General features: G+C 39.5%; 1 protein-coding gene across 3 annotated transcripts in view; it reads left to right on the plus strand.

Annotated features, from left to right (window-relative positions):
* Positions 1-12,873, plus strand: part of LOC135595362 (uncharacterized) — a 55,423-nt gene that overhangs the window by 13,745 nt on the left and 28,805 nt on the right. For all 3 annotated transcript variants that reach the window (XR_010480362.1, XM_065086188.1, XM_065086189.1), the window contains exons 2-6: positions 5,893-6,011; positions 9,826-9,871; positions 10,511-10,583; positions 10,659-10,716; positions 12,591-12,686. Coding sequence is in view for 2 of the 3 variants with exons in the window: in XM_065086188.1 (XP_064942260.1) it covers positions 5,893-6,011; positions 9,826-9,871; positions 10,511-10,583; positions 10,659-10,716; positions 12,591-12,686 (392 nt within the window). In the remaining variant the exon portion in view is untranslated. The remainder of the gene's footprint in view (positions 1-5,892; positions 6,012-9,825; positions 9,872-10,510; positions 10,584-10,658; positions 10,717-12,590; positions 12,687-12,873) is intronic.

Consider the following 12,873-nt stretch of genomic DNA (forward strand, 5'->3'; position numbering starts at 1 on the left):
CGTCAATACAGCCCCCACTACACCACTCAAGGCCTAGCAACATGCTGAACTCGTTGCACACTTCAGCCTCCTACGGACGTATCCTTCACATGCCGAAGAGAAAGTTTTAATGCTCCATGGCACCGAGTCTCGGTCGCCTTGGGATGGCCACGAACATTCCATCGTCCGTATACAAGCCCGTGTATGAGTACCGAATTCTTCAAGTTAGCAATTCCCCTCACCTCTGTGAGCTTTGCACAACTCTTTCGGTCGCTGAGCAACTCATTCCACCTTGCATGGTCTCATCCTTTACCAAGCGTCTCGCTTGCCTTGAGCACAATCAAGTATTGTTGTCAACGTTGAGCCGTAGCTCAAACTCAGTCATCCCACCCTTTGTGCGCTCGACATTCTTCCAAGCTTGCCTGTTCTCGCGGTGCCTCTTACGTGAAGGGTTGGCCATTCCTCTGAATGCCAATCTCAGATGCTCGTTCCTCCGAGCGACTCTTTTCCCTACATCTCCATGCCCGTTTTTCCCCAAACGGTCGCGCGTGTGCTGATTGCCCTCAACGCAGCCCCGCTAGGTCCCCCACGTTTGCATGCTAAGTGTTTCTATGAGTGCTTGTCCCGCTCTGATACCATCTGTCACGGACTTAGCTGGTTTTGCCTAAGTCGTGCGACACCCTTGCGTGTCTGTCCGCAAAGGTCAGCCTCCCCGAAGCCTCTCTTAGTCCCTTAGGACCCACAAAAGAGAAAATGGGTTAGAGAGAACGCCTCACTCGGGATCCACAAGCAAACATTCCAGGAAACACTTCATAGACAATGCAAATTACAAACAGACTTTACAAGCTCTGAACAGTTGCATAACAAAGGGTTAAAATGGTCCATTACAGACCGAAAATCTCTCACAAGTGTCCACATGACACAACCTTTATTTACAAGCCTAAAGCGGCCACCAACCCTACTAAAATGGGACTATTAAGCCTTCGGCCGTCCCTCTACATGCTGTACAAAGCATGAACATACCAAAAGACACGAACATACATAAGCATTACATCAAACATCCTGTTTCGAAGTTTGTCCGTGACAGAACGTCAGTTCGCCTTTTCGTACCCCCTTCTTCAATTGTAATGCCGATATTTGTTGGGGGTCCTTGGTTCCTCTCCGAGAGACGGGAACTACACAGGGGCCATCACCCCCCATCATGCATAGGGTGTTAAGGAACGACATTGGGACCAACTTTGCCGCGTTCATAAATTCCATTCCAAGGATCACTTGGAAGTCATTCAACGACACCACCATCATGTTCGTGCTCCCGCTCCATGTTCCGATCTTGATGGGGACTCCCTTTGCCAGCCCGGAGATTCGCTTGGCCTCCGAGTTCACCGCCTTCATTCGACTTGGGCTCTTCTCCAAGATCAACCCAAGTCGCTTTGCTTCTAGATCGGCAATAAAATTGTGGGTGGCGCCCGTGTCTACCATTGCACGGGTTGTTTGGCCATTGAGCTTGATGTCTACGTACATTAGCTCACCATTCCCTGCTTTATGTAGCCTTGTCTTCGAGTTCTCCCCCACTTGACCCCGCATGGCGTTCAACAAACGCATTGCTCCCATCCGAGGTCCTTGCGACTCCTCGTCGTCGCTGCTTGATTCAAAACTACTCGAACTAAGAGCGACAGCTTTGCCCTTGTACGATTTGGGGGGATGAATGGAAGTTGTTAAAACATTGAGTGCCTGCTTTTGTGGGCACTCCCTTACCATGTGTGGCCCTCCACACAAGAAACATCCGCCAGGTTTCAGGGCCTTGCCTTTCGGGCTTGGCCCTTTGTGGGAATTCTTCTTCTTTTGTTCGCCTCTGAGCTCCTTCCCACGAGAATATTTTGGAGGGCGATTGCTTGAAGAATGTTTCCTTCTCCCGGGGTCTTCAGAGGAAACAAAGTCGGTGAGCCTTTCTGCAGCAGCAATTGCCCCGACCAAGTCGGTGACATTCCTTCGATTTAGTTCTTGTTGTGCCCATGGCTTTAAACCATCGAGGAAGCTGAACAACTTGTCCTTCTCGAACATATCCTGGATGTCCAGCTTTAGTGCAGAAAATTGCTTCACGTAGTCACGGATGGAAGTATTTTGGCGGAGTTGTCTCAACTTCCTTCTTGCGACGAACTCGGCGTTCTCCGGTAGGAATTGAGTCCTTAACTCTCGCTTCAAATCCTCCCATGTGTCAACTCGACACTGACCTTGTTGGATTTCCTCCCAACGGGTTCTCCACCAAAGTTTTGCATCTCCGTTCAGATACATTGTTGCTATAGAAACTTTGGTATCTTCAGAATCGTGCCTCGTAGCTCAAAAGTATTGTTCCATGTCGAACAGAAAATTCTCGAGCTCTTTGGCATCTCTGGCCCCTCCATAACCATGAGGCTCGGGTGCCCTCAAGTTTTGTGGTGTTGCAACGCGGGTGTTACTTCCTCCCGCATTTAGTGCTCTTGTGAGCATGGCCACCCTTGAGGTGAGTTCCGCCACAACTTCCTGCAGGTGTTGCACGGAGTCTTTGGTGTCATCTGACAGTCGGTCGACTAGGGCCTCGACCTTGTCGATCCTAGACTCCGCTTCCTCTTGCGAGCTCTCTACCCCAACAAGTCTTTGTTGGCCATGGTAGAGATCCTCCAAGTTCGCTTCAAGAACATCCTAGCGGGTTTCCGCCGTTGTGAGTCTCTCCTTGTGACTCTTTTTCCCAATTGGCGCTCCAGATTGCACCTCCTCTGCTCGCGGAGAGTAGCCAACTTCTCGCTCATCATGTTCGCTGCCGCGCTCCTCTTGAGCGGCTCCAACAGCATGAGAGCGAGTGTGCACATGCAGCCCACCTGCGGCTGCTTGGGGCAAGGGTCCAGCTTGCCCCGCCTTGCTCGATTCGCCACGATGCTTTGCCATGGCGAAGTTGCGAAGTTCCTACGCTGCTCGCTCGAATTGCTTGCGCGCTATGATACCACAATGTCACGACCTTAGCTGGAATTGCCTAAGGCGTGAGGCACCCTTACAACCAAAGATGCAAACTTAGCTTGCGTTGCCTAAGTCGCGAGTCACCCTTGCGGCAAAGACGCGAACTTAGCTTGCGTTGCCTAAGTCGCGCTTCGCCCTTGCGATATTACTCCGCAAGGATCAGCCCACTTGTAACCTCTCGCAGGTCCTGAAGGACCTGTAAAAAGAGAAAGTTGATTAGTTCGAAAGAACGAGCGACGGACAAGTCCCGACGTCTCGCAAAAAGGGGAAGCTTTATAAGCAATTCAGCGAGCACCTTGCGTGCACAAGAGAAAAGAGGGAGAGGGGGAAAACAAGGGCTTTAGAAGGTTGAACGAACAGCTGCAAGCCCATAAACAGCCGCTCACCTGGTCCCGGGCGCGACAACAAGTTCCCGTCAAGGCAACGTGCGAACTTGCGAAAGAGTGTTCAACGCCCGGTATATATCCGAAGCCCCATCCAGCCCTGTGCCACCCGGGGGGTTTAAAGGGGCTGAGATGGCTGACGTTTTGGTGAGCGGAGGCAGATTCCAGAAATCAGCCCGTGGCACGCGAAAACGGAGCTGTTTTGGGCTGTTTTGCTCAGTTCGGTGAGCGGTCGCTTTGTAACGCTGCAGCTTGTTCGAACTTACATTTTTACAAGCAAAATGACCTAAAACTAAGATAAAATAGGCTGCCAAGCAGCTGTACATGTAGGTGTGAGCGACGAACGGTTCGTTGAACGGAGTTGTTGTGGGTGCGCGACGACCGTTCGTGACAGTTCGTAGCCCTTAAAGAAGTTAATCCATGAATTTATCACCATCAAAGAAATACAAGTCACTATCACTGAATTCACATGAGCACTCAAAGAAACATGCATATGAGATTGCACTATGTTGTCATAAATAAGAAAATGGAGGAACCTGATGATCCATTTGATTTTCAGTTTTATAATGATGTCTTGTCTTTGATGATTGATTGGGTTTTTGTTATCGAGGGCTTAGGATAACTAAGGTAGGAGATCCCTCACTAACTGGCCTATCAACTTCGTTTAACTTAAATCACTGGCTAAAATGCTTAAGTTGAAGTTAATAATAGTACACTCATCAGACCTTTATAAGCCAATCTTAGTCTTGCATACTTCCGATGTGGGACTAATTGAAAGTGTTACAGTACACTCATCAGACCTGATGAATTAACTAGCCTATCAACTTCGTTTAACCCAAAGTACTGGTCAAAATACTTAAGCTGAAGTTGATAATAGTAAACTCATCAGACCCTTATAAACCAATCTTAGTTTTGTCCACTTCCGATATGGGACTAATCAGAGGTGTTACATCGTATGTTGGTGAGGATGCCCAAGTGTTTTACTCATATCTATCACACATCACAGTCCTATGTAATTTTATAGCTTCTAACAAGATCTCGTTACACTAGATGTAAGACATTGTATTTGGATGGAAACGTCATTAAGTCCTTAGTGATCAAATGAAAAAAAGGCATCATATGTTCCATTGACTCAAGCATCATGATTGATAATGAAATTTTGATGTTTGGCATTCTTAACCTCTTCAGTGGTCTTGGTGGGTTTTCATGTGGGACCCACCTAGCTGTAATATCAAGGTTTCAAAATTGACTTAATTTAAGTCAAATAGTGAACAAAGAGTTATTTTAGAAGTCAGAAGAGTTTTCTAACTTGTCCTCATAACTTATGCCATCTCTTTTGCTTGTCTAGAATTATATTCGATCACTAGGATTGCCATTTAAATAGTAACCCACATACATTTATTTAGTTAAGTAAACAACCAGGAGAGCCATTTAAATAGTATGACTACTATGTCATCGTAACTTAGTACCAATGACTACTAAGTCATCGTTGTTAACTTATTTTAGTCCCTTGATCAATCCCCCTTTGGAAAAAGGTTAGAAATGTGACATTTAAAAGCTATACTTAAGCAAATTCAGACTAAGCATTGTTAGACTAAGGTTTTCATGTCATTCTCCTTGTTTCATTATTGAAATATGACTTTATATGAAATATAAATGTGTATTAGACTTGTTGCTATCAATTGCATGCCCTTGGCATTACTCTAGTAATTCATTGACACAACAGCAGCAAAACTGTAAAGTCCTAACTATTTGGGATCGGCTAGATAGATATTTTTCCGTCATTAGGATTTGTAAAGAGCTATATCTTTAGTTAAGTTAAGAATATTTAAATATTTATTTATAATTTTTATTAAAATATTTTAAAGGTATCATCTACCTCTCTAGTAATCATTTCACCTCTTCTAACTACGGATCTATCTCTACCTTTCTTTATATCGCTAATAGTAATCATTTTAACTCTTCTGACTACGATCATTTTAACTCTTCTGACTCGCATACGTAGGTCTCTTGAACACACGTTCATGCTGGAAGGTCTCTTGAGCACATGCCCATGTCATCTTAAACCATTCTCCTTCACCATGTTCTTTATCAAAGCGGTATCTAGTTGTTCATGAATGAAAACATTTTTAATCCATTTACATAGTTAAAAATTATGGGAAATATCATGATCCTCAATGCAACTTAAATCTGTTAGTACGTTTTGGTGTTGGAACCTGGACACATCTTTTATGATTGACATCAGTAACTCTGGTTGAAGCATTGATCTTTGTGCAAGATACAATATGTATCATGTTGGATATACATATACATATACATACATATATATATATATATATATATATATATATATATATATATATATATATATATATATATATATATATATATATATATATACAGATATATATATATCTGTGTGTATTATTCATATATATATATATATATTTGTATGGTTTATATGTTGCAAGAACCATGTATGTGGAATGCTATATGATTATTTTAGTTTTTTATATATCTGACTATACATCGTAAGCAGGATGGGCAATATCTTCGACCATCTGATCCAGCTTATGAGCAAGTGTTGGATTCATTAGCTATGGTTGCACAGCATACACCTGGACCACTTTTAGAAGCTCTTCTTCGTTGGAGAGAGAGGTACTTAGAAAATTTTCTGTTTACTCTATTATGATTAGCTTAAATTTACTAAAGCTAGTTCATTCTGTATAAGCATAAATCACTTGTGTTAGTTGATTAGATAGCAATATCATTATGTTCTGGATGTGCCAGCACATGTCTAGTTCAAGTTTTGGTTTGTACAAGCCAGCAAAGGAACGTGTTGGATGGCATGGCTTGGTATTTTGTGATGCTATAATGGTATCATCACTGTGCCTTCTGTGCCAAAATATGACAATTATTGTTGTTCTAGCAAAACAAAGATTTGACTTTGAGCATAGTAAAAGAAATACTAAATCTGGTGCTCCAAATACAAGTACTGTAAGGGTATCTGGAATTTTATGATTGCTTAAGAGAGAACAACTAGTTGAACCAGTGTATGTATATATATATATATATATATATATATATATATATTTAAAGAAGTTATATAGAAAGCAGAAAGTCTCAACTTTGAAGGACCATAATCTGTGCTATATATATATATATATATATATATATATATATATATATATATATATATATGAGTACAAATTAAAGAAGTAATATAGAAAACAGAAAGCCTCAACAAAAACAAGTAATATAGTGCTTCATAGTTCATATTATATATATTTTAACAAGGTCCGCCATACCGTACCGTACCGGAGTTTCGACCCGGGCTCGGTATGGTACGGTACGGGTGTACCGACCGGTATACCGAGGTGTACCGAGCGGTAAACCCGATTTTACCGATTTATCCCTCCAAAATACCTAAAAATTAGAAAAAAAAAGTTAGGATAGGGTTTTCAAGTTACAAATAAATATAGTAATAGTATAAGTTTAGCAAAATCAATGTAAATTAGGTAAAAATAGTATCACATATCTTTTTCAAGCTTTGAGGTAGTCTTGTTCGAGGTTCGTATTTCAGCCCGTTATAGATTGAAATATCTACAGAAAAATCAGTTGAATTGTTAGACTATTTTGTTACAATAACTTTCGATTAAATCATCATTAAAATGACTAATCGTAGCATTAAATAATTTTAATAAAACTTAATTAAACTTATTTTACTATCATAAATATTATTCATGATGAAACACACTAATCATATTCTTAAATATCTTAATTACTCTCTAATTAAAGAAAACGAATACATACCTCTTGATTAGAAAATTCTTCCTCTTAATCTTCCCAAATTAGTCTCGATTGAATTCACAAATCGTTGTTTTATAGAGTTTAGGAGAGAAAAAGAAAGTTTGAGAGAGAGTTTAAGAGAGTATAATGAAATAGGGGAGAGAAGAATGGTTTAAATAGGAGGAGAAAAAGCTCCAATGGTCAAATTGACCGTTGGAACACTGTAGCATTGCTACAGTGCGGTAACGGTCGATTTCGACCGTTACCGAGTGGTACCGGGCGGTACCGAGTGGTGCCAGACGGTAACGGTCGAAATTTCGACCGTTACCGCCCGATTTTGCCCCGTATCGCCTGATACGAGGGTTTTTGGGGCGTACCGCCCGGTAGCGGGCGGTCCGCGTACCGAAAACCCATCGGACCGGTATGTACCGCCCGGTACGGGCGGTACGCTTCGGTATGGCAGACCATGTATTTTAATATGAGTCCAAATTAAAGAAGTAATATAGAAAGCATAAAACCTCAACTTAATTCAAGGACCATAATCTGTGCTTCATATGGTTGCCACCAACTTTCAATTGTTAATAGGCCCTTAATCTTTTTTGCTTGGAAGGTGTATCACATCTATATCAAATGTATCGGATATTTTATGACTCCAACATGCATTTGGGAAGTAAGCACTGAGTGGTGGTATGTGATTCATATTGTGCATGCATGTAGATTTTCTTTTGAGATACTAACGTGTCATAGGAAAACAACGAGTTTACAGTTTGACTTTTGGTTAAAGAATGGTTGGTTAATCGTTTTCCTTTTACCTTATGGTGTTTTTGAGGAGGTTTGTGTGTCAGATTCAATCTATCCTGTAAAGCATAGCAGGATTTGAAGTTTTGGGACCATAATTTGGAGTTTTAGATCTTAGGCTCTATGTGCTAGATATGAACAGTTTGCTTAGATTTGTTGGATATATTTGTTGAGATTGCTGTTGTTTGGTTTAGAGGAAGGATGACTTGAGAAGTATAGAAGGTTTATGCATGCTCGCAGGCTGGCTAAGCCTTTCTGGCAGCAGCTTGCATTTGCTACTGCTTAGATGGTTAGCACTAGAAGGTGGCTGGCTGCCATCTTTGTCAGCAGTGATTCAGTGGACTTAAGTGTTCTGCCATTTTTTTTTTCAGCATTAATACTTCACAATCTGGAGGTCCTAAGATGAAAATTAGTAGCGAGGATCTAGTGAAAAAAGGAACTAGCACAGGTAGTTATTGGACAGAAAGAAATTAATTCCGAATTTTTAATAATTTTTTTTGAAGTTCATGTTTCCAAAATGCTCTATTCAAGTTATTGGGCTCTCAATTTACCCCTTGATTTGCATAAGTTTCACATAATGACTCTCATGACTGCTTCTGTTGTCAACATCTGACATCAGGTGTCAGGCTTAATGTTGATCTGCTTTCAACATTTTGGGTTTATTCTTCCATAATTTAATTCACTAGGTTAATCCATCATGGAACCTACTACGTCAGCCAAATTATAATTTTGTCATAATAAGGGATTGCCATGGACGTATTTCATATATTTCATAGTATAACATTGTAAGGATTTGGCTCACAATTGAACTGACACGGAGAAGCTTCCTCATGTAGATAATTTAGTGTATAATATAAGTATATACTATATACCAAATGCTCAGAAGTAAACCTCATTGGATTGCGAGGAAGAGTAGCTTTAGCATGTAGAAGAAATCCTTAATTCAAGAAATGCCAATGTGTCAAACTTCTGGAATGAATCAAGGCATTTTCAACAGTCACTTGCCATTGTCAAATGCCAGCATGTCACTTGAAGAATTTGCTGATTTGTGTGGGCCTTAGCATGTAAAGAGGATTGTTGTGGAAGAAATACCAATATGTCACAGTTTATAACTTTATATAATAGTTAAAGATTGTGTGGTCATGCTTGCGATCTTCAATGTGTCAGCATTTCACCTGAAGAATTTGATGATGTTGGGCCTGTGACAAGTGTATAGTGATCATACAATTCCCCTGTAATAATATAATATATTGATCGTTGCTTCAGATGACTATCCTGCCTAATCATGATGGCAGAAGTAGCTTAACTGCTCACTTGAAACAAATGGGCAGCTGTGTCATTGAGGAACTTGATGGTTTGTGTTATCAGGATCATTGTCTGGTCATTCAAATAGCAGCAATGGTGTGATGATATGAGTTTTTATCAGACGAGTATCCTGCAAAGCTGCATGGCTAACAGAGCTTATCCTGCTCAGCTGGACCTCATAGTTTATATCTCTATACCAACAGCATTATATCTACTTGTGCAAAAGTGGAAAATTCTTCATACTTTTCCTTGAAGAAACATCACTTTTGCATAACCAGGGCTTGATTTTACTAGTACTAACAGTACTCTTATTGAAGTTTTTATTCAACATTTTGCTATTTTGAGGCATATAAATAAAGTATTATCTGAGGTTCACATCTATTGGTGATTCTCTCACATGTTTCTTGTTTGTCTGCTTTGTTGATGGGAATCCTCATTCTCTCTTGTCAATGTTTTTAAGTCTGATTAAATGTTTACAGACAAGGAGACATTTTGAGTTTCTGTATTCTTGGCTGATATGTTATGTAAATATACCCAAGTTTCTTGCATCTATTTACTCATTATTTTCTTTTTATCTCAGTGAATCACCAAAGGGTGCAAATGATGCTTCCACATATCAGAAGAAGGTTTATTCTTTTTTTTATTACCAATTTACCATACTATCATTTCTATTAAAATTGTGGAAATCATGCTCTGATTTAGCAGTAATAATACTTTAAATTCTAATAGTTTGTGAATTTTTATGGAATTTATGATGGTTTTGCTTTTTATTCAAGTTATAACTTCTTCATGGTGTAGTGAGATGTCAAGAACCCTTTGTGTAGTACCTATCAGGAGAAATAACCGAGTACCCTTAACACAGTTATCCAGTTTTAGATTCCCATTTAACTTGTTAGGACATGAGGTATAGACAAGTGATGGCAATATTTCTTCACACCTGGGACTTTGATGTAACTCTTATTTCAGAAGAGGGCTTAATCTCTTGATATTATAAGCTCTAACCAGACTTCAGGTATTCATTATAGTGTGGTACTTGAGTATTATAATGTGAATGAGTCACTAGGTATGTGGATAAATTGACTATGGCTTTGTGTTATCATGATTAATATGATCATTTTACTCCACAGCTTGCAGTGGAGTGCATATTCTGGTATTCATTATAGTGTGGTACTTGAGTATTATAATGTGAATGAGTCACTAGGTATGTGGATAAATTGACTATGGCTTTGTGTTATCATGATTAATATGATCATTTTACTCCACAGCTTGCAGTGGAGTGCATATTCTGCTCTGCTTGCATTCGCTTTGTGGAGTGTTGTCCCCAAGAAGGAATTACTGGTATTGACTAAATCAATATGCAGATATTTCCTACATTGTGCATTTTTGACTTGAATTATCTACTTTTGTTTACAGAAAACCTATGGTCTGGTCTGGAAAATTTTGTGTTCGATTGGTTAATTAATGCAGATAGGTGAGGCTCAGCAATCTATTTATTTGCTTAAATTTTGTTTAACCTAAATACTCATATCTTGGGTTTGCAAAGAATCTTTTTAAAATGATGACAACACATTTGATTTTTGGATGCAAATTGAAACTAGAGCACTGGAACATCACTATTGGCCAATTTAGTACCTAACTGTCTGTGAACCTACCTGTGTTTTGCTCTGTTAGAACTATTGTTGCTAGTTCAATTCAAGAAATTTATTTATAGTAAAGTAACTTCAGCATTTGATTTAATTGTTAATATAAAATATATTTAATATAGGAATTTAATGATAAGATTAAAAAATTAAGGCATATAATTGATAAACTAATCTTATTAGCATTGGCACCTATATGACACCTCATAATCCTTAAGTGGTATTGATTTGGCATATGAAGTTAATGGAATAAAAGGCATATGGGTTCCACATTGTCTAAGTGCGTGTGGCATGTCATATTGTTGCCATGTTTGCATCGTATGTGTGGTTGCAATCGACATGATGTATGCATGGTGCCATTTCAGCACCATATAGGACCAATGATGTACCATGTCAGTGCCACGTAGGAGCCATGTCAGTGCCAGGCTAGTACAATTGATATAAGAATCCAGTGACTATGAATATCACATCAGCACCACATTCTTGGATTGTTATCATATGTCAATTGTCATCATGATGAGTGCCACAACAATCATGTCTCTGTGCTCAGATTTTAGCATGAAGTGGATAACAATGATGGTTGCAATCAAGCAGCAAGTAATTAGATATACACACTAAGCTGCAGGTGGGCAACTTAAATTGGGCCAACCTGTAGGTGGATTAACTATATTTTGCTCTATTTGTGCTGTATATCATTGGTTAGCTTTGCATGATAAGCTACTAGTACATCTTATATATGATGCCACTTTATTATACTTTCGCTAGAGTACCAGACTTAGATATCCCTGACCTAGTTTATAGTTTTCTGAAGTAGTTAGGTTTCTTGAATTCCTTATTGGAAAGCCTATTAGTACCCACTCAATATAAAGTGCTACATACAATTTTGGATCTTTGCTATGGTAATTCGTTTCTTGCTATTGAGTTCAAAATATGAATTACCATTCATATGCCTTCCTTACCAGAAACAATGTTCAGTAATCTGGTTAGTACATTCTTGTGCTTTTTTGACCAAGAATTGATTTTGAGTCACAAACGCCATGCCTGCCTGTATGGTGTCACGACCCGAGTCTGATGAGCCAACTGGCCGATAACTCCATTTTGGTCCTTGCAACCACGGACCAAAATGCTTAAGTGGGAGTTGTCGTAGTACACTGATCAGGCCCTTATAAGCTAATCATACACATTCCCCACTTCCGATGTGGGACTAATGGGATGTTACATTATCCCCAACTCAATTAGCTTGATGTCCTCGTCAAGGCTCACCCTGCCCAAATGCTAGGTCGACTCTGATACCAAATGTCACGACCCGAGTCTAATGAGCCAACTGGTCGATAACTCCATTTTGGTCCTTGCAACCACAGACCAAAATGCTTAAGCGGGAGTTGTCGTAGTACACTGATCAGGCCCTTATAAGCTAATCATACACATTCCCCACTTCCGATGTGGGACTAATGGGATGTTACATATGGTCACAATGAAAGGCTTTATTCTCAAGTGGAAGAGTTAAAAGCTTTGGATAATAAATTGTCTATAATATTTCACCAAGCTCGTTTCTTTCTCCTGTTTCTTTTTGAGGGCCATCCTGCAATGCTGATTCACAAATTTTTATATTAATTTGCTAGTTTATCTTGACTTGTTAAAGTACTGATTAAGAATTCAGATATTTTTTACTGTGACGAACATTTGTTTGCTGGTGTACATATAGGGTTGTTAGCCAGGTTGACTATCCTTCATTGGTTGATTTGCGTGGGCTCCTCTTAGATCTTGTTGCACAACTTTTAGGTGCTTTATCACGGATTAGGTATGTATTCGATTGCTTTATGCTAATGAACTTTTCTTTTTGAATCTTGGATCCAAATACTTACTATTGAAAGTTTGAAACCCACAATGTTCTATACATTAAGCTGAGCATGAAATTTTACTGGTTATGAAATAAGATTGTCCTTTTTACTTTATTTTTCAGAAAGTCCTCTATATTTAAATATGCA

The sequence above is a fragment of the Musa acuminata genome, chromosome BXJ1-10 (genome assembly GCF_036884655.1).
Source record: "Musa acuminata AAA Group cultivar baxijiao chromosome BXJ1-10, Cavendish_Baxijiao_AAA, whole genome shotgun sequence".
Taxonomy (NCBI): domain Eukaryota; kingdom Viridiplantae; phylum Streptophyta; class Magnoliopsida; order Zingiberales; family Musaceae; genus Musa; species Musa acuminata.